The sequence below is a fragment of the Parus major genome, chromosome 1, assembly GCF_001522545.3.
Source record: "Parus major isolate Abel chromosome 1, Parus_major1.1, whole genome shotgun sequence".
Taxonomy (NCBI): Eukaryota; Metazoa; Chordata; class Aves; order Passeriformes; family Paridae; genus Parus; species Parus major.
Window position 1 is genome coordinate 94,910,158 of NC_031768.1, and position 21,209 is coordinate 94,931,366.

Below are 21,209 nucleotides of genomic sequence, written 5' to 3' on the forward strand. Positions count from 1 at the left end.
GCCCATAGGGGCCGGCCTGGACGATAAGGCGTGAGGCGGCACTCCTGGCCACGATTCCCACCGGGGCTCTCCGGGGCAAGGCCCTCCCGGGCAGGCTCCTCCCGCGGCCCTTACGGGAAGCGCGGCCCCGCCCGGCGCGGCCCCGCCCGCGGGGGCGGACCCGGTATAAGCGCGGCCTGGGCCCCGCACCCCCAGAGCCGCCGTGCCGCCCGCCCAGCCCTGGCCGTGCCCGCTCCCGCTCCGCCGCCCGCCGTCCCCCGCTGCCCGCCCCGCCGCAGAGCCATGATTGTGGAGAGCAGCCGGGACGCGGCGCCCGATGGCGGCGACGGCGGCGCCCTCAGCAGCCCCATCAACCTCGCCTACTTCTACGGGGCCTCGCCCCACTCCAGCGAGGGGAGCTGCTCGCCGGCGCACTCCTCCGCCCCCGGCTCGCCGGGATCCGACTCGGACCTCTCGGTGAGCAGCCGCGGCGGCGGCCGGAGGGACCCCCGGGGCGGCCCCCGCCCCGCGCTGCAAGGTACGGCGGGTCCCGCGGCGGCCCCGGCCCCGGGGGGTGGCGGGGAGAGCGCGGAGCCGCGGGTCTCGTCCGTCCCCTCGGGGACGATGCCGGCCGCTGGCCCTTCTGCGAGGGAAAGAGGCCGAAGCGCTGAACAGCGGCTGTGTTTGGCCGGCGCTCCGCGCCCGGTGCCGGGGTGTTTCCATCCGTGGAGCCGGAGCGGCGGGGCGCTCCCCGGGGCGGCGGAGGAGCCGCACGCCCGAGGGACGGCGAAGGGTACGCGGGGCAGATCCCTGGCTCCTCTCTGCTAAACCAGGATTTAGGTGCCTTTCCGCAAGAGCTCCTGGTTTGTTTGGGGTTTTTTTCTTCGTTTGTTATTTGTTAAAGGTTAACCAAATGGGTGGCTTAAGTTCGGGTTTTGTTCTCATGTCTCCACAGTTGAACAACACATGGGGGGCGGAAAGCAGCACAGAGGACCTTTCCAGGGGGTCCGTGTGAAGAACTCCGTGAAGGAGCTCCTGCTGCACTTCAGGAGCAGCAAACAGATGTCCTCGGGTCCTGCCACCGAGGAAAGCAAGGTAAGCGGCAGCTCTCTGCACTTAGGGCTTTGATTTTAATGGTTACTGAGGCTGGCAAGAGAGCCCTTTGTGGTACCGCTAGAAATGAGCTTCTACTTTATCTGCTGTGGATGGAATAGGTGTTTTTCAACACATAATGGAAAAATACAGCTGGGAAGAAATCAGAAAGAAGGCTTACCATGAGAGAAGGAGGCACTTAAAAATGTTCTTACTAAGCTTTAGTTTCCAAAGGGAGTCTGGATAGAGATAGATTTGTGTTGCGAAACCACAGAAATTCCGTGTTGACTGGAATGAGATCATGCATTGGAAGGGTTAGGGATTCTTCTCGGATTTGTTTGTTATGCTATTACGCCTCTCTGTGCAAAGCACACAGTGTAAGGGTAGGCCCTTTCAGTCTGAAAAGACAAAAATTATAGGAAATTATGAGAAGATTAAAGGGTATTTTTGATTAGATTCTTCTTGTATGTTTGAAAGCTTCCCAGATAAGTGTTGTCAGAGGAAAATTTTTTGCATAGAAATGTTCACAGCAGTAAAGAAGTGTAAAATTGGCTGGGTTACTTATGTTTAAAAAAAATCCTCAGGTCTCTGGAAGGAATAGTGTCTTTCTCTAGGTTTTCTTGAGTTTTGTGGTATTATAACAAATGGGTGGAAAGGCCTAAAGAAAAACAGTGGGTTTTACTTAAGTTTCATTAAAGTATTTCCATTTTCTAATCTTAATTAAAAGCAATTAAGTTAGGGTTAGACAACCACATGCTAGAATTATTCTAAAGTATATTCTATGTTTATAGAAGGAAGTTATGGCTGCTTTCTTGTTGGTTTTTTTTGGGGGGAAGGTGGATTGTTTTTGGTCTTTGTTTATTTGTTTTTGTTTGTTTCCCCCCCCAGAAATGACATTATAATAACAGAAAAATTTGGATTTTTCTTAACAGGCACAAGGAGGATTGGTGAACTATGAACCATACACAGGTACACCATTTTTAAATACATATCCTGCATAATTTTAAATCAATTGTAAGAGTAACCTCCAGATGGATTCTAAATTTATTTTCTTTTCATCAGAGCTGAAGAGCATACTGAGCCACAGTGGCAAAAGAAAGGCTCCTGAACTCCTTTCTGATGGACCTTCTTTCAAACGCCAAGCAAATGTTCACCCACATCTCCTGGTAAGTTTGTTTTCTGTGCCTTTATTTTTCAGTTTGCTTTGTATGATCAGAAACTACCAGGTACAACTATACCTCCTATACTTCTAATTTTCTGGGGCTTGCTTTGATTTGCTGGTTTTTTTTTGTCCCCCTGTCAGACCCCACCCCAGACACCAACTTCTATGGATAGCATGGAGGAGACACATAAAACTGACCCAAAGCATGACAGCAGTTCTGATCTGCTTCAGAACATTATAAACATCAAGAACGAGTCGAGCCCCATTTCCCTGAACACGGTGCAGGTGAGCTGGTTGCCCTCAGCCTCCAGCCATGGCTCCCATGAGCAGTACCAGGACAGCCCAGGAACACAGGCTTTCTCCCCATCCCAGAAGTACCAAGCGTTCCAAGACCACACCAGCCAGCACATGCTCGATGCACCACAGCATTACCAGTTCCCTGCATCCCAGAACCAAGATTTATCACAGAGTTACCCTTCAGATGCCTCCCTGGACTACAGGCCATTTGTTGCCAGTGACCAGTCTCCTGCCTACCAGCAGAACACCTTTGAGAGCCACGAGCTGCAGTACTGCCCGCCGCAGAGCTTCTCTTCCCTCTTGAACGACTCGGAGGGCTCGGACAGCATCTCCAGTCCCCTGCAGCCGCTGAGCAGTGCCCACCCCCAGGCCGAGGTTGCCCCTCACGCCCTCAACTTCAGCAACCTGTGTGGTAGTCTGGAGCGCAGCGTCTCTTTGGCTGCTCTGAATGTCTCTCTGCCTGACCAAAACATTGCCAGAAGCACGACGCAGCTGGGCAAGTCATTTTTCCAATGGCAAGTGGAACAGGAGGAGAACAAACTGGCTAACATCTCTCAAGACCAGTTCCTTGCTAAAGATGCCGATGGAGACACGTGAGTGCTGTTTATCTTTCTTCTGTGGGAGGTTGGGGAATGTTTCTGTTTGGGTTTTGGCAGACTGTGGGTTATAGTGAAGCAGTTCAATAGCAATATTTGTGTCACAAGTGCAGTGGTTTGGCTGATCAAGTGAAAGGTGTGGTGTTGCTGATGGCTGCAATGCAGAGCTCCAGCACACTGGAGTAGATGTAATTTTCTAATTTCAGGTGCTTATTGTTAGGCTTGGCTAAACGGGGAGGAAAACATTCTAATTTAGATGCTTTAAATTGCCCTGGTGAGAAAATACCCATGTTCCTGTCTTAGTTTCAAACCACAGAGAAGGTTTGAAGCTGGCAGTGTAACACCCTTTCTATACATTTGGTTCTCTGCTGTCTTGAGCCCTGGTTTATGTCTGGTGGTGTAACTCTGTTCCCCTCGCTCCTGCAGCTTCCTCCACATCGCTGTGGCCCAGGGCCGTCGAGCACTCTCCTATGTTCTTGCAAGGAAGATGGCTGCCCTGCACATGCTGGATATTAAAGAGCACAATGGCCAGGTGAGGTTCTGAAAAAAATGTTTGCACCTGCTTTGTGCACCTGAATGCTTCTGCATGTCTGAACCTTGGGAAAGATGTGGTGAAATGCTTATTTAATATTAACCCCAAGATTTAGCCTGCATACTAATATTAACCTTGAGCTATTAATACTTCTTGGGATCACCTTGAGCTGGTAAAACTATGTGCTCTGCTTCATTTGTCCTGGCTTCCTAGTATTCATAATCACTGCTTAAATAATACCAGGTAGCTAGAGTTTTTATTTGTTTTAGTTGCTCTTTCCTGTTAGAGATCAGATGACTAATAGCTTAAATTTTCTTCTTGATGTTTGCAGAGCGCTTTCCAGGTTGCTGTGGCTGCCAATCAGCATCTCATTGTGCAGGACTTGGTTAGCTTGGGGGCTCAAGTGAACACCACAGACTGCTGGGGCAGGACGCCGCTGCATGTCTGCGCTGAGAAGGGGCATGCCCAGGTCCTCCAGGTAAGAGCCAGGCAGGCACAGCTCTGCCCTGGCCGTTGACTCTTAGCCTTGGCATTAGCTCCGTTGGGAAGCTCTGTGTTGGGAAACACTCCTTCCTTTATCTTTCTCTCTGGGTAGCCTTGTGAGTCTGTCTACACATAGAGCTTAAAGCGGGACTGAATTTCTCATTAAGGTTCTCCACAACGTTTTGGAGTAATTTTGGGGGAATCCTCTAGTTTACCAAACCAAAACAGTAAGTCTCCTCTTAGTCATAGGATCATCAAATGGTTTGGGTTGGAGAGGACTTGATTTTCTAGTTACAACCCCCCTGCTGTGCTCAGGCACACCTTTCACTAGACCAGGTTGCTCAGAGGCCCATTGAACCTGACCTTGAACATTTCCAGGAATTTATTTATTGCAACTTTATTACAGTTCCTGCAATAAGGCAATAAACAAATTTGAAGCAGTATGTGGTTTGGATAAGACCTAAATGTGTACCTGTTCCCACTTCTGTAGGCAATCCAAAAGGGAGCCATGGGAAGCAATCAGTATGTGGACCTCGAGGCAACAAACTATGATGGTGAGTAGTTAAGTTTATGATTTACAGAGTTACTGGATAGTACAATGTTTTATAGCTATTGATGGGAATGCAATAAAATGCAATATTTCTTTTTCAGATGGAAATTTACAGGTACAGTTGACATATCTGTCAGAAATGAATGTGGTTAGTCTGTGTCTGTAAAGACCTCTTTCCTCTTAGATGTGATTGCTGTGTTTGGCATGGAGAGCACAGGCTGTAACTGGCCATTATTTAAAACACTGGAGTGCCAGCATTGTGTCAGTGGACACAGAAGCCAGAATCTGGCAAGTAGGAAGCTGTTCTGTTTGGATCCTTCCTCCATAATACAGCTCTTTCTGACATATAGTTAAAAATATATTTAATATTGATTCTTTCATCATCTACTGGCTGAGAGCTCACAGTAGGCTGGTACTTTACTCTTCTGCTGATGAACAGTGCAGATCTCAAGCCACTTGGGACCAGTCACTGTCACCTATAAATATGGAACCATCCCTGGGCTGCATGGGGATAGAAGCTCCTTTATCCAAGCTCTGAAACAAGCATCCAGTCAATACTTCTGTATTGTGTTTGTTCATTTGTGATGATTTATTTTTTTTTGGATGTTCAGGTTTGACAGCATTGCACTGTGCAGTTGTGGCCCATAATGCTGTGCTGCATGAACTGCAGAACTGCCAGCCACCTCACTCCCCTGAGGTCCAGGAGCTTCTGCTGAGAAACAAGAGCCTGGTAGAAACCATCAAGATCCTGATACAAATGGGAGCCTCCGTTGAAGCGAAAGTAAGTGAAATGCCTTAGTCTGAAGTGCCAGAATCAGAGAGAATGTGGAAGCAGGATATGTCCCTTTCTCCCACACTGTTTTTATTACAAAAGAGGTAGACTAATTTGAAAGCTTAATTTATCCAGATGGGATGAGAATGTTGTATTTATTCAGAACAAGGTGTTATCAATGCAAATGAACCCTGGGGAAAGAGGGAGGTGACTGTCTCATCTCTAGACTAAGAATGATGCTGCGCTGACTGCAGTGGGTAATGTTGTAAAAGTAAGAATATGTTTGGAGCACTCTGAGATACCCATAGTAGTAGGGTGCTGATGACACCTTGCTCTTGAACTGCAAATTTTAATTAAAAAACTGCCTACCTGTGCAGTTCAGGGCTGTGCTGTGCCAGACCATTACTTAGCCAAAATATCAAATATTACATTATGTAAGCTTACCTGCAGATGAGATCATGTTCCATTGTTTGTTAGATGTTGATATTAAAATATATATATTCAGATTCACTTTTGATGAATTGTAGTGCAAGTATGTTTGCTCAACACTCTGCAGTTACTTTGCTTTCTATTTTTATTTGTCTGCATGTTCCCCCTGGATAGGAGAAGCACCTGCAGGGAAGACTAAACAGTTTCTTTTTTGATAGGATCGCAAAAGTGGTCGCTCTGCTTTACATTTGGCAGCAGAAGAAGCAAACCTGGAGCTCATTCGTCTCTTCTTGGAGCTGCCCAACTATCTCTCTTTTGTTAATGCAAAGGTATGATGATTTTCTTTCATAAAGCAGATAGAAAAAGAGAGGCTCAAGCCCCCACTTTCCCCTCATGGAGTTGCTTTGTGGTCCCCAGGCTTACAACGGCAACACAGCCCTGCACGTGGCTGCCAGCCTGCAGTACCGCGTGAGCCAGCTGGATGCTGTGCGCCTGCTCATGCGCAAGGGAGCCGATCCCAGTGCCAGGAACTTGGAGAATGAGCAGCCAGTTCATCTGGTTCCTGATGGCCTTGTAGGGGAACAGGTAAGGAATTCATAGCAGCCCTCTCCTTCCATCTGTCCCTGTCCACACAAAAGCTGTATTCCACTCCAGGAGTTTCGTTGGCTTTGAGTTGCAGCTTTCAAGGAAAAGATTTAGCAAATACCATTTTATTCTTTGGATCTTTAGCTTCAATGTCAAGATCAGGCAGAATATACAGGCCTGAAATTTTAGGTTTCACATGCAGCTTTTATTTGTTTCCATCTCAAAAGCTTTTACCTGTCAAGATAGGCTTTGTCTCTGTAACCCTGCAACATACTGGAGTCAATACTACTTCTCTTGCTCATCTCAGTATGTCCTGAGTTCATGCTTTTATTGTTCTTGTCAGAATTAGTAGTGACAGTTCTTAGGCCCAAGTAACAGATGAAGAAATCCCTTTTTCCTACTTGATGAAAAAACTGACTGCTGACCTAAGACTAGTAACTTCAGCACAGCTGAGTTGCTGACTGTTGCCTTTTATTGGTTCAAATGCTGTAAAGTGGGATCATTTCTGGTGTGACTCAACTCAGGACTCAGAACAAGGAGGCTTGGATAAATGGATGCAAAACTGGATCTAGGGTGGGAGTTTTTCAGATTGTGAGTCACGTCAAGACTGATGTATTTGTCTTTTCTCTCTTCTCCAGATAAGACGTATCCTCAAAGGGAAGGCGATTCAGCAGAGAGTGTCGCCGTTTTAGGCTCCATATTTCTTGGAGTTCAGCATCTTACACTCACTGTCAGTCAGGCAGTCCTAACGAATCTGTAAATAGAGCATTTGCCTGGTGTGGGCAAATGTTAGTTGTTTCTATGAAACAAAAGTATTTTGTTCACTATTATATAGTGGGTTACGTAAGAATAAAAAAATCCCAAACCCAACAATCAAATTCCTTCAACCAAAAGGGAATGCTTCATTCCCAAGTATGTGGAACATTTTCCTGGCTTCCTGTATTTCATAGCTATGGCAAGACTGATTTTATTTAAACAGCCATGCAGATAACTTCTAGACAAGGGCAATTCTATGGGAGGTTTTTTTTTCTTTAATTTTAGAGAGGGCTGATGCAGGTCAAAATTGCAAAGATCGTTGTGTTTTGCAACACAAAAAAAAAATGCAAGAGAAATTAAATATTTTTGAAGTTGAACATTTATTTATGTAACTTTGTGGCTTTGTTCCAGTATCTTGTGTGGGATTGTATATAGTCACTGACATTATTGTACAGCTGTATAGTTCTAAGAATCTATTGATCACTTGGACAAGGATCTGAAGAAACAAGTTCCTTGATCTTGAATTTGCAAATTGCATGCAGAGTTTTAATACTATACTGGTGTAAATTGGGTAAATTCTGTTGTTCTGAAAGACTGAGGATGGAAAGTAGAGTTAAGACAGATTGTCCCAAGCACTGATTTGTGCATACTTTTGGAGTTGTTAATAAAACATGAAAAGCTGTGCTTTTTCAGGGGACTGTGTCAGTTTTTCTCACACCCAGTAGGGGTTTTTCTTGTGATAGAACAATAGATTGTGAGAGGTGGATCATGATTTTTATAGTGTGCATGTAACTTGTACTTTAAAGGATATGATCCTGATTCAGTGCAAGTGTTTGGCATGCGCTTCACCATTGATGCTTGCTGAAATCTCTCAATGTTAATTACAATACTTCAACATGTGTAAGCCTTACTGGTGTTGGTGGGGCTTAAGCACATGCATAAGTAGCTTGCTGAATTGGGCTCTAGTTAATTCTAGAGACTTAATGTTTTCCACCTCCGAAGCAGAGTTAGTCCATTTATGGTTTTACCTTATAGGTATAGTGGCTAGCAAAGTAATATTTGAAGTTAACAGTTTTTCTATTTTTTAATAATTATTAATGGAAAATGTATACTAATGATGCTGTATACTTGTGTTCTGTTGGATGAAACTTCCTCCTATCACTTCCTGAATGATCCATGCTGGGCTGTAATCCAGTAATATGTTCTCTGTATGGTCTTTGCTCTTAAACTGTTTTTTCATCACATGCAGTTCTCTGTTGTAACCATTTAATTAGTCTGATTTTGCTGTTTTGCCAAAGTATGTCTTGTAGACAAGCTAAATGAAAAAAATCTGATATGCGAAGGCTTAGTTGCAATGTATTTCTTGAAGGGTTATGTGTAACTTGTGTTTGAATAAATGTGCTAATTCAGTTTTGGTGGTTCCTGTGTGTGATACAAATAACGATGGTAAAGTCAAGCTTGAGGTAAAACTGATTTAGCATGGTAATAGTGTGAGTCTGAAAAGCCATTTGCTAAGATGAAGTTTTACCATCCAGCTGTTTATGCTTTCTCTTGTTTGATGCTGGTGTTCTGGGTCATGCACTTTGCAGTTGTGTTGTCTGTGAATTTGGTAGGTGTGCCCCAAATCGAGTTTATAGTCAGCAGGTTGGAACCTGAACACTTGTCCCTGCATTCTCAAAAGAGTAATAGCAGTTCTGACAATTACAGAATCTGTTACATTCTCCCCATGACTTTCCTGCCTTGGTCCGCAGTTCTGGCAGCTCAGGCACGAGTGTCATCCTAGCACAGGGAGCAGTCTGTGCTAGGAAGTAGGGCCATACACATGGGGATGGGCTGTCTGCCTCACAAATGGTGATAAGATGTGGCAGTGACCCTGCAGGGGGAAGAGCTGTCATCACAGCCTGTCCCAGATGAGCATGGAGCAGGAGAGATGGCAGTAGCTGAGATAAAAGTGAATGAAGCATTAGGATCGAAAGGAAAAGAAGCTGAGAAGGTTTCTATGTCATTGTGTGAACCTGCTCTCCACCCTGCCTTGCTCTGCTGCTTGTGGTGAGCGTGAAAGTGTGGGAATTGGAAGAGGCCCAGAGGTGTGAAGGAGCTTTCTTGCAGGGAGCAGCAAACAAGGACAGTCCTGCAGAGCCATGACAGGCCAGAGAACTTGAGTGGGGATGAGCTCACTCCCAGCACGAGAGCTGGAAGCTATTGATGAAGGTACCACACACAGTCTGCAACAGGCAACACAACTGAATTTCTTATTAGGATATGCAAAGTTGATATGGCACCTCTTTATGTGAACAACTAATTGTGTCTAGATTGTGTTGAAGATGCTGTCATCTGCATCTCTCACTGCAAGTGACCTTGCCTTGTTTTTTTATATTTTCAACATGTATATTCAAATATTTTTTATTCGTGCAAGGATCCTGATAGCACTGTTTTTGGTTAATTTTAATTTTCTTTATAAGAGATGATTACACAGGAAAAAGAACTGCTGCTGAGATGTTCTGGCCCTTCAGATCAGCCTGATCTGACTGCCTGGCACTCCTTTTTGGGAAGCATTGAGTCATCTCACATCGGGATTAAGTACGCTGGGTTTGTAAGGCTGGCAGAGCATTGGCACGTGTTCAGCCAGTGCTTGAGCACGAAGTAGGTGAGAGGCATTTAGCAAGCAGTGTGATGCTTTCTGTTTCACTTGTGCCCTTCTGGAAGGGGCACTCCTGGTATCCAAGTTAGAAAATTCCTAGTGGGAGGGAGGCTGTAGTGTTTGAAGCTAGGCTTCATCTGCCTGGAGCGTAATTTCATTGCCTGGAGAGTTCAGTAGGTAATTTCACAAGAAAGCATCCCTGCTCTAACTGGCTCATTTTTCTCTCCTATGATCTTGGGAAGGTCTGGCATATCTGACCCAATTTAACCAGCTATTAGGAGCAATTCCTTTTTACTGAAGGCCAAGTACCACAAAATGTTTAGCAGGCTAATAGCGTTTCCCTGATAACTTAAGGTTCTCAGAAAGTGCTGAATAGCTTTTACTGATGTGGATGTAGGCTCACCATTTATTTCACTGGTTGCAGTAGGGACAGAAGACTCTGGCTTGGTTCCGAGTAGGAATATTGAGACATGTGGTGCTTTGTTCCCAGGATGTTTCTGGTTTGTTTGTCTAAGTAAGCCAAACTTCAGTGAAGGGTTGCTTCTTGATTTTTGTGGGCTACTCATCTGACTGGAGTTGTGGAAGGTGGCAATCCATGATTTACAAGAAACGTGTTCTGCTTCTGGAGATGGAAAATGTACATTTCCAGCATTTATTGCTCACTTTATATTTTTATCAGAAAGCAAAAAAACATAGTCAGGAAGTACATTCTTACAGAGGTTGGGTGTGGTAGAACTGACTGCAAAGACATGAAGTGCTTGTTCTTCTTACCTGATAGTCTGCTTGTCTGGTTGCCTTTCTTTTAAAAATATATATGCCCTTCTGTGTAAGGGAAGAGCTGAGGATGATTAAAGTGTGCTGAACACATAAAGAAAGAACAGCTTCCTGCAATTAAGTATATGCCAAAAATTGACCTGGTATTTCAACACATTCAAATCCTTCTATTGTTATCTATTACTTTTCTTGAGTGTTTGGAGATATTCTTGGCCTGAGATACTGATGGCTTGGGAGGCAATGCTCATTTGTACACAGAGCTATGTGGTCAGCTCCTTTCCTGGCAAAATTTCCTGACTGTTCTTGGCAGTATTTCTTTAGATCTGCTTCCTGGTAGCAAAAAAGTCTCAAGGCAGCACTAATGGAATTGAGAACCACATTAGTGCAGAAGTCCTACACCTGAGGTTGTCTCTCTTGTAATAGTGGAGTTTAGATGCTGTTTTTTTTTTCTTCAGGTACCTATCTCAGTCTTGCTGGAGAAGAGTAAAATATCTTGGGCTACGTTTTCTTAGTGACTGTTTGTTTTCAGCTTTTGTGATTGAGGCTGTCTCAATAAATCTTTGTTTTACCTGATAATCCCTACTCTTAGCTCTGAAAATGGGATCTAGGCTGTTTTGAGAAAGTGATTGCTGTGCTTACCAACCTATACTTCACACGTGTTTTTTCCCTTAGTTTCTGGTGGAATTTTTCTCTTCTTCTTTGCTAGTCAGAAGGCCTGAGGGAAAGATGACTAAGGTGCTGCTCTAGATTTAGAAGGGGGAGCAGACAATTGAAAGGAGTTGCATATTGCTTCTGTAGACATGTCTGGGCTGCAAGGCAGACTGAGGAGTCTGAGTGAACTGTCTTGTGGATGCAGTGCAGAGATGTTTTTGCATGCACTTAATGAAAGCTTGTAGTTTTGTTCAGATGGTCTGGGCCACATAGGTGACTTTTTGGTACCACAGTGGGTACCATCTTTTTTTAAGGTAGGTCATGGTATCAAATGCTGTGTGTTGACTTCAAATAAAAGACTTCTTCAGCAGTGCTGAGTTCTTTCCATTGACTCAGTCTGGGAGAGAGGTAGAACTTGAACCACAAACTCAGTCCATGGCTGCTTAGGACAGCTTTCAGTCTATCTAGAGGCTTTTGTGGGAAGGCCCAGAGCTGCCCCATAATCTTCAGAGCCAGGCCATAAAAAAGGACAGGGTCTCTGTAAACACTGCTATTCATGGCTAGCCAGTAAACCCTGGAGAGCTGAGCATGTACATCTTGTTTATCCACAGGCAGAACACAGGTTCTTGCCCAAGAACTTCCACTCCACTAAAAGCATCCCAGTTGGTGATGTCAATTAATTTGGCATTTCTATAAGAAGAATTGGAAGTTTGAGGTCACAGTGATGAAAAATCCCGAGGTGCTTATAGTGCTACCTCCATCCTTTGCCCTGTGCTACAATTGGGTATACAATGGAGGAGTAAGAACTGGGTCACCAGTGACAGCCCACATTCATTTTGAGGGGAAGTATTTTAGGAGCAATTTGAGAAAAACCATCAAGATAGTAGCATGCTATTATCATTATTCATCAGTAGATTTCCAGGTGGCTTCAAAAGCCAGTAGTAATCACTAGTCCCATCAACTAGATAAGAAATCTGAAGCAGGGAGAAGGAAAGACATTTAAAGATGCTCAAAGAACCACAGGAGCTCTATCCAAAGTCTGTGCAGGCTTGCAATTATCCTTCTAGATGCCTGCTCTTTCTAAATTTGCCAAATAACACAATGAGTAATGACTGATCTGTTGGTCATTCATGATCCTTCTGTTCATGTTGAGTTCACATGTTTTGCGTGCTCAGTTTGGAGACACTGCCTGTGATACTACTTTTGCTTACTGCTAGAATTACCAGGGTGTTTGGAGCAGCTATTGGACAATGCCTCAAAAATGAGCTTTTTCACCTGAAAAATTCAATCTTTCTAAGCCCTGATTGCTGGAACAGGAGGAGAAAAAGCAGATCTAGACTAGAAAAAATTGCACCAGCACAAATTGAGTATGCTGTGATGGAAGGGAACTCTGAGATAGACCCATGACTCTAGACTCACTGCATTTTGTGAACACTTGAGGCAAAACTAGAGAAACCTTTAAGTCAGGCAAAATCAATATAAAGACTGGTCATGAAATATGGTTGGTCATTAATGGATTTCTTAAGAAATAAAAAAGGGGAGATGAGTCCAACTGAGGAATAAGCATTTGTCTTAGTGGTTTGAGCTTTTTAACTACACTTAAGACATCATCATGAATGCTCTGATGGATATGCTCTGTATGAAATAAGTCTTCCTACTGGGATAGAGGTGTGGAGTTTGTGCTCAGGACATGGGTGACTCATCAGGAAGTAACTGTGCCACTGGGTCAGCTGCTCTGCTGCTTGGGATGGACAGACCTCTCTTAACAAAAATAAACATGGAAGGAGAAAAAGATACTCTAAAAGTTAGCAGATTGGACAGGATGATTTGCTGCTTTATTTATTTATTTTACTTTATTTTTACACAGCTTTTATCCACTTCTGTTCTAGCCCCTGGCTCTAGTCTCAGGCTGCTATGGTTATTCATTTTCTCAAACTTTCTCACACATGTCTGTGAATAAAAAACATGCATATGTAGAGTAAGTTCATAATATGGATCAATTTATTTTTGTATTCTGTAGGAGAATTGTATGTATATATATGCATGCAAAATGTAAGTATGTAAAATGTATTGTGTGGGAGTACATAAGGCAGCAAAACTCTTTCAAGAAGATGAATCTTTTTATCCAGAAGTAATTCATTACTTTAGATGTTTTTACCTTCTTTTGTTAAAAATAGAAACTTTTCCCATGCTATTCTCTTGAATTTGCAAATTGAATACACTAGTGAAAACCAAAGCACTGTGAAGAATAAAAGTTGGGTTTCTGATGGTTTTCTGAAGTGAGAATGACTGCCAATGTGGATTCTCCCGTGCCTAATGGGGATGAAGCACATTCCTTGGCTGTTGGTGAGGACGCTAATGTCCTCTCTCTTTCTTGATAAATCCATAAATCTTGGCATCTGTATGAACTAGTAAGTCTTGCCATCTCTGCTCTCTGTTTCCCTAAGGAGAAGGACCCCAGGAAAGGTGTTTTGCATGTACCTTGTGGCACAATGTTGAGTTAACACTGCGAAGGGTTGATCTGCCACTTGGAAACCAACATACAACGCTCCAGCGAGCTCTAGTCCTCACCTAGGGCTGAAACCTGTCTGTGCAACCAGTAGTGCAAAGGCAGGTACCTTTGTACTTTATTATAGACACAGTAAACAAAGAATTTTTGTTTCTTCTTCCTTAGCTGTCATAATGAAATTTTATTATTGTAGTGGTTTTATCTGCCTTCTGATGAACATGAATGTCGTTAGCTTCTTTCCCACGCTCTCTGCATCCATGTCTCAAGGCGCGTCTCTTGATTCCAGGGCAGCCCTTCCTTGCTGTGCCTCGCGTCCCCAGCTGGAAGAGCAGGCTGGGCTGCGGTGGCTGCGGCGGAGCCCGGGGACAGCTGACGGGAGGGAGTGCTGGAGCAAACCTGACCGCCGACGTGCGGTCGCTGGCCGCTCGCTCCCTTCGAAGCAGACAGGGCTCAGGATTGGGATTTCCAAGCTTGGATGTGGAGAGCAGTGGGATGGGTGTGCACTTCTGTCTGGCTGGCTTTGGACACTGGATGTGAGTGAGAGGTATTCTTGCTGCAGGGACAATAGCAGTCATCTCCTGTTTGCGTGAACTGGACAGGGCGGGAGCGCCAGGAACATGGCTAATAAACTTCAGGTGCTTTCTAGGAAGGTGCTGTAAAGATGCAGCAAGAGCTGTGGGGAAGGCAGCCAGCTCCTTTTGCCTTCCTGCTCCCAGGTTGATGCCTGGACTCCTGTTTCCCTGTTCCCATGGGAAGATTGTCCTTTGCTCCCCAGGTAAGAGCTCAGTTGTCACTCTGTAGCTGGGGCTGCAGCTATGAAGACCTCTTGCTATGAAGACCTCATGCTATGAAGACCTCTTGCTCCTCCCTTGTGCTGCCTGCACTCTGCAAGCCCAACAATGTCCCTTTCCTTCAGGATCTACTGGTGGCTGCCACCCTCCACCAACCTTGTGTCCATTCCCACCCTGTCCACCCCATGTGGTGTGGATCCTGTGACAATCTCTGCCCCAAGAGCTCTTGTTTGAAATGCTAGGTGCAGGGACAAATGCAGTAGGGGCCTTACTTCAAAAAGATGCATCTTCCCTGATCACAGGCTTGATATCATCCCAAAGGCCTTCTGGTGCAGATGGGTATTCAGGGAAGATTTGAATAAGGAGAGGGAGGAGGTCTGACAGCTCCATCTGGGACTCCATCAGCCATTCACCATTTGTGTACAGACTTTATGCACTGCTGTGGCATTGTCCTTGTTATCATGCTGGTGTCTCTGGTTCTTGCTCTGCCTGTTTATTTTTACTCCATTGTTGAATTTACTGCTCCTGGACTCTTTATTCTTGTTGGCTCCTGATAAATTACTGTCTCCTATTAGCCTTAAATTACTTCCTCCTAACAACCTTTAATTATTTGCTGCCATCATATCTTGGTGCCACATCCTCTTAATTAGTGTTGCCATATTAGTAGAGACTCCTCTGTGTCTTTGTTAAATCCATTAGCTTTGCTTCTGGCTTGTCTTGGCCATTCTCTCATCTTTTCCTACTCCTGCTTCCCCATCCATTTGTATATTGCATAGATACCATGGATCATCCTTCCTGACCTTTCCTGTTAGCCTTTATGGTCCTTCTGCAATCCTCTGGCCTTGTCCTGTGCCACCAGGTCCTTCTTGCCTTGTTCTTTCACAGCCTACATACCTGCCTTTTTTGGGCACTGAAGAGTGTTGCTCAATTTATTTCATTTTTTTTTGTTCTTTTTTCTGTTTGCTTTTATGCATTTATTCTTTGATGTCCTCTATCTGGCCAGCTTTCTCCATCCCTCTTATTTCTTGCTTTGAGAGTGGTTTTGGTTTCTTTTCTCTGCTGGTGTCCCTGTTCCTTTGGTGGGATACACTTTGCAACTTTCTCTTCCATGCTGACAACCTTCATTTTGAGAACTGTTTTTGTTCTCAAGACTAGATGACTCTTTGGTGACCCTTTTCTTGAGCAGCTCCCAAAAGCCTCTATCTTATTGTATTCAGTCCACCAGATCTAGCTCTGGTACTTGTTTACCACAGAATAATGGAATGCTTTGGGTTGGAAGGGACTTTAAAGATCACCTAGTTCCAGCCCCTGTGCCATGGGCAAGAACACAGCCAAGTTGCTCAAAGCCCCATCCAGCCCAACCCTTTCCCCATTTCTGCTCAGTGCTACTTGGAGCGCTGTTTCTGTGCTTGGACAGTCAGATCCTGCCTCTTCTGGTGCCTTTGAGTGCTCCACCTCTATGGAGCTTAGGCTTACCAATTTACTACAGCATTCAGTGTCCATCCCCACTCTGCTCTGTGCTCCGTGTTGCTGTTCCCAGAACTGAATCTGTTTCCACCTCACCACTGTGTCTATCTTCTCTCCTGACTGTTTTCTAACTTCTGCAAATCCTACCAGCTTTCCTTTGTAGCACCACCAGCACATTTCCTTTTGTGTTGGCTACTACTAAAGTGTTGGCCATAGAAATGGCAAATTGAAACTTAGGAGACTAGGACATGAAGGAAAAGTGGTCAAACCTTGAAAGAGATAAACCTTGTTGATGAGCCTAGAATTCATCTATTCTCCCATCTGAGTCTCTAAATTTCTCTGGTAATAACCCACTGCTGAAATTGAGTGCCGCCTTCTCTCCCTCACATGCTGGTCCCAGCAGTCCTGCAGCCCCTGTGTCTCTCTGTTCACCCACGCTGAAGGTGGGCACAGCCTCCAGCTCACCCTCCTGCCCACCTGCACATGGGGCTTTGTCTAGAACAGCCGTCCAGCCTCTCAGCACTGAGGTCAGCAATTTCCATAGTGTTCCCTTCCTTTCCCAGAACTGGAGCATGAAGATTTCCAACTGCTGTCTGTGTTTTACCCAGAAGTGTTTTCTTTGCTGTGCCATGTCTTCATGGCCTAGGCCATGTGCCTCATCGATGCAGTTTGAGGCAGAGGCTGGTGAGGCCAGGGTGTTTTGCTGGTACTGGGGAGCCATCTGCAAAGCAGCTTTCCTTCAAGAGCCTCGTTCTCCCCAGCCAGAGCTGTCAGTTCTCAGGGCCTGTCTGCTTGCTCCAAGCACTCGGCAAGATTGAGGGAATGATTCTGTCTGTGTAAGTCATTAGTTTAACTAATATTGTATCTCTTTATAGTAAAAACGTTCTTTGAGGTTGATTAATGAGGAGTGGGAGGAGATAAAATGAACTCTGGTTTTGCAGGTGAAACACCATTCCTTTATAACAAAATTCTTGTAATATTAAAAAAAAAAAATAAACCCACTTAAAAGAAACCTCTACTTCTTCCTGTGGGGAGACTGTTTCCCACAGAAAGTGGTACCTTATCCCCCTCCCTTTTTTTTCTTTTAAGCAAGATATCCGTGCATGTCCATATCTGCCTATCTTCAGACTTTCTCTTAACAAAGTGATAGCATCTTGGATCACCAGGATGTACGCCGGTGGCTTGTCCCTTCAAAACACATCAGGTGCATAACATAAGGTATGGAAATGTTGTGATATCTCGGAGTGGGGGACACGGCTTTCTGACTTCCCTTCCGTAGTGCCGTGGCAGCTGCCAGCTCCTGCCACATCTCACAGCACTCTTGCACAATGTGTTGTTGACTCAACAATAAATCTCAGCAGACTCTCAAGATGTCCATGTGAAAATTTCTCTGTGAAGAAGCATGCCTGAGAGTGAGTGTGGTGCCCAGCTCTCCCTGTGGTACCCCAGCTGTACCCTAGGAAATGGGAGCTTGCTGTTGCCAGGTGTGCTGCCGTGGAGGGGATGGCACAGCCCCTCTCTGCCCAAAAACACCATCTTCTGCCAAGGCTGGCAGAGACCTTGCACACTGCAACAAGCCCGGGAAGAGCTTCCTTAGGTGTGGTTCCTGACTGTCATGTCCTTATCAAAAAGCTGTGGGGAAGTTTGTGTTAGGCCTATTCTCTTGCTAAACAGAAGTTCAGCTTCTAAGTCTGTCAGCCCAGCTGGAAACTTCATTCCATGTGGAGGTACCTTAGGGGAAAAGGAACGCAGAATGACCCTGAAGCTCTAGTAGCCTTCCTTCTATCGCAGTTCTAGTACCACCAGCCTCTTCTGGTGTGTAGCTCCTTGGCAATACCCGTGGTGGTGGGGAAGGAATTCCCGCTTGGCTCTTACAGAGGTCACAACTGCAGCACTCTCACAGTGCATTCCCAGTTGTGTTAAAGATGGCCTTTGGCTTTTTCTCCACAAGACACATGCTAAACAGAGAAAAAGGCCCTACTAAACAGACTTGGAAATACCTGGTCATTTTGATTGTATGATACACAGTGGCCTTGAAAGCAACCCTGGAGCATCAGTGTAGGGTGCCCTTTTCCACAGGTGCCTTATGCTGGCTGGGGTGAGGATGGGCTGTGAGATTGATCATCAGAAGCGGAGACTGGGCTGCTGAGCAGAAGATGGATGAATTTGCTCAAAAAACCCGTGTGTTTGGCTGCAGCCCAGTGCCTGTGTGCCTTGGCACGCTGTGTGCTGGGAAGGGCGAGGAGCAGGAGGGGCAGGCGTGGGGGGAGAGGCCTTGGCACCACGGCAGAGCGGGCGGCACGCCTGCTCCGACGGAAGAGGGTGGGAGGTGATGGGAACCTGGGAGCTCTTGGTGGCGTGGCTCGGCTTGCTCTCCTCTGCCCTGCCAGGCTGGGGCCCTGGCACTCCCTGCTGATACGCTCCTCTTCCACATTTTGCTTTCCTTTGCTTTCTGGTGAGCTAAACCTTGTTTTGGAGGGGGAGAGAGAGTGGTGCCAGTGAGAGATCTTCATCAGTGGGGAAAGTTGAGACCCATTCTTAAAATCTCTTGTCTTCCCCTTCCATACCCTCAGAGGAGCAGAAAACATCCTGTGTCCATGCAAGAGCTTGCCTGGGATGCTGGCACCAGAAGGATGCTCTCAGACCCCAAGGTGCTCTCTTGCAAAGCTGTCTGTGGAAATGTGTGTATGAGTGCATGGGGAGGGCCAAAATGCAAAAACAGCCTGTTAGTTCTGCAAGGGAAAGCTCATCATCGCACACAGCCCAGCCTGGAGCTCTGTGCAAATTCCTGAGGCGGGCACGGGGATACAGGTCTGCCTGATGGGGATTGAGTTTGGTGTTAATCATCACAACATCACAGTAGACTCCCAAGTGTCTCTGGTGTAGGGATGTTGGAAGAGTGACTCTCTGGGTGCTATCAGAAGACATGTAAATGCATGTAGAGCCAGCTCATGCACCCAGCAGGGAACAAGCCCTCCCTTCAGGAAGGAGTGGGTGGGCCTGCTAGCTGTCTGGGCCTGAGAGGTGGGAAACACCCCAACATCAGGTCTGGCTCCAGAAGTAGGCAGCACAACTGTGCTGGTAATTGCAAACCGTGTGGGGATTTTTGATGGCCCTACCCCACACTGGTTCATTCCTGTCTGGAAGGAAAGAGAGGCTTCTCTGCTGTGGGCAAAGGGGAGCTGTGATCTCCTCTCCATTTTGGTCATATCCATTTTACAGCATTAGAAGTGGCACTGGCACAGCCATCCTGGGGGGATGAGAGGCCTTAAATACTTTCTTGACATTTCTTTATAGTACAGCTGTCATCTCTGTGGCATGGATGTAGTAAGGGAGTCCTCTCCCAGGAGATGTCACAGACAGCAGGGATAGCTCAGTATTGGGCAGAGTGGGGGCTGCAGGGCTTCTGCCATGTCCCCTCTCACTCTCTGGGAAAGGCTGCTGAGGTGCTGGGTGCCAGCATCACCTTCTCTCTTGGATGCTGGATGCTTGGGTTTGCCTGCTTCCCTTGGCAGCAGTCCAGGTGACTGCTCCAGTGCTGTCCCTGTGTCAGTCATACACAGCTTCTTATGAGTGCTGGTGTTGGGGGGGTCCAATAACACGTTGTTTTGGGGAGGGACATGGTGGCAAGGTGCCAGCACATGGTTGGGAAAAAAAATCATTGTTCCCTGAAGACTGTATCTCTGAACAGAGTGCCCTGCCTCTAGTGAAAGACTTCTCTCCACCAAGGAGGGCTTGACACTGATCCATCCAAGGTTTCCAAGTATTGGTGCCAGCTTTTGCAGGACAGAGAGCTTTAGAAAGTGGTGGGAATGGACCCCAGCTCTGACTCCTCCAGAGATACAAGTTGACTCTAGGTTAGCCCCATCCTTCCTCATGCCCACTCACACCCATCGCCACCTCAATGGCTCTGTCAGGTGTTGGATGGCCTCAGTCACTCTTCCCACACACTTTCTTTTTAAGGGGTTATTTTTAACCTGGACCCCTTCAATGTCTGCTCACAGGCTGGATCCCGTGGACAACTTTGGGGTCCCGTTAAAAGAGACAAGCCCTGCAGCTTGGGGATGGAAGAGCAGCAGCATAGGGAGGAAGGTGATGGGTAAAAGGAGCTGGCTGCAGCCACCTTCTCCCAGGTTGCATGGTGAGGGGGCTGTGCTGGAGTTTGGCCCATCAAAGCAAAGCGATGCTGGCTCAAGGAGCACTGAAGCCTGCTGGATCTGGGTGGTGGTTTGAGATCTGCTGCTGATATGGTGAAATCCTGAGAGCCTTGTGGGGATGTGAAGGGAGGTGAGGATTTTTGACTGGCTGTAGAAGGGTGTGGAGGGCCTTCCTTGTGTTTCTGAGAGGTTATAGCAAGTGCAGAGGGTGAGCAAAACTAGTTAGTTGGTAAGACAAGGCTATAATTAAAGCCTTTCAACCTCCTTGCCTGACCTAATTTCTCTTAAATCGAATCTTACATACTTTTAAACTTTGCCTTACCCAAGGATAAATGCAAAGTAATGCAATTAGGTTCAAGGAAAAAACAAATGGTAGAAAACTGATCAGTGATAAAAATGTGATTTGATCTCCTATAAAGTGGTGGTCTTCCTGCTGCTTCCTTGCCCTAGCAAAACCTCAGTTGCCAAGGGGATGTTTGCATCCTCTATCACTCAAAAATATTACTTCCCTTTACTTTTAACACCCAAAGCCTCCAGCCAAGCAAATAATTGGTGTGCATAAAGCTTTCACCAAACAAACCAGGACAATTTCCCCACCATTGCAATTAACTTCCAACACAGTCCACTCTCAAATAGTTGGGATATTCTTGCAAGGTGACTGTGGCTCACCAGAGCCTTGAGGCCTCATATAGGGCTGCTCTGGCCACTTTTCCTACAGCAAAATTTTTTTTTTTTCTTCTCCAGGAAAGTATTTAATTTTAAGTGTGAGCACATCTCCCTGAGTAGCAAGGGCACACCTCTGCCTGTGAGAGTGGAGGTGGAACTGTCTCTCCTCGGTGCCCATGTGCTGGAGGCACAACAGCATAAGGTGTGGGATATCCCTTTGGTGAACTGGAGTCAGATGTCCTGGCTGTGTCCCCTCCCAGATTCTGATACACCCCTGGCTCACTCATAAGCAGGGCAGGCTGAGGAGCAGAAAAGCCCCT

General features: G+C 46.0%; 1 protein-coding gene across 3 annotated transcripts; it reads left to right on the plus strand.

Moving 5' to 3' along the window:
• The first annotated feature begins 214 nt into the window (after positions 1-214).
• NFKBIZ (NFKB inhibitor zeta) lies at positions 215-8,644 on the plus strand. Of its 3 annotated transcripts, XM_015645151.3 has the most exons (13): positions 215-517; positions 935-1,074; positions 2,004-2,040; positions 2,134-2,237; positions 2,375-2,518; positions 2,606-3,123; positions 3,553-3,658; positions 3,990-4,136; positions 4,632-4,695; positions 5,303-5,472; positions 6,111-6,221; positions 6,310-6,477; positions 7,116-8,644. In XM_015645151.3, the coding sequence occupies exons 1-13, from the start codon at positions 283-285 to the stop codon at positions 7,167-7,169; spliced, it is 1,998 nt and encodes a 665-aa protein (XP_015500637.1). In that variant the 5' UTR covers positions 215-282; the 3' UTR covers positions 7,170-8,644. The 3 variants fall into 3 exon arrangements, with proteins under 3 accessions (XP_015500637.1, XP_015500628.1, XP_015500655.1); XM_015645142.3 differs by having other exon boundaries at positions 216-517; positions 2,375-3,123; XM_015645169.3 differs by having other exon boundaries at positions 216-456; positions 2,375-3,123.
• The last annotated feature ends 12,565 nt before the right edge of the window (positions 8,645-21,209 follow it).

Coding starts and splice junctions, on each gene's coding strand:
- NFKBIZ (XM_015645142.3), top strand. CDS start 283: ATGATTGTGGAGAGCAGCCGGGACGCGGCGCCCGATGGCGGCGACGGC. Junction 2,238..2,374: donor ATGTTCACCCACATCTCCTG/GTAAGTTTGTTT, acceptor TCCCCCTGTCAG/ACCCCACCCCAGACACCAAC. Junction 6,222..6,309: donor TCTCTTTTGTTAATGCAAAG/GTATGATGATTT, acceptor TGTGGTCCCCAG/GCTTACAACGGCAACACAGC.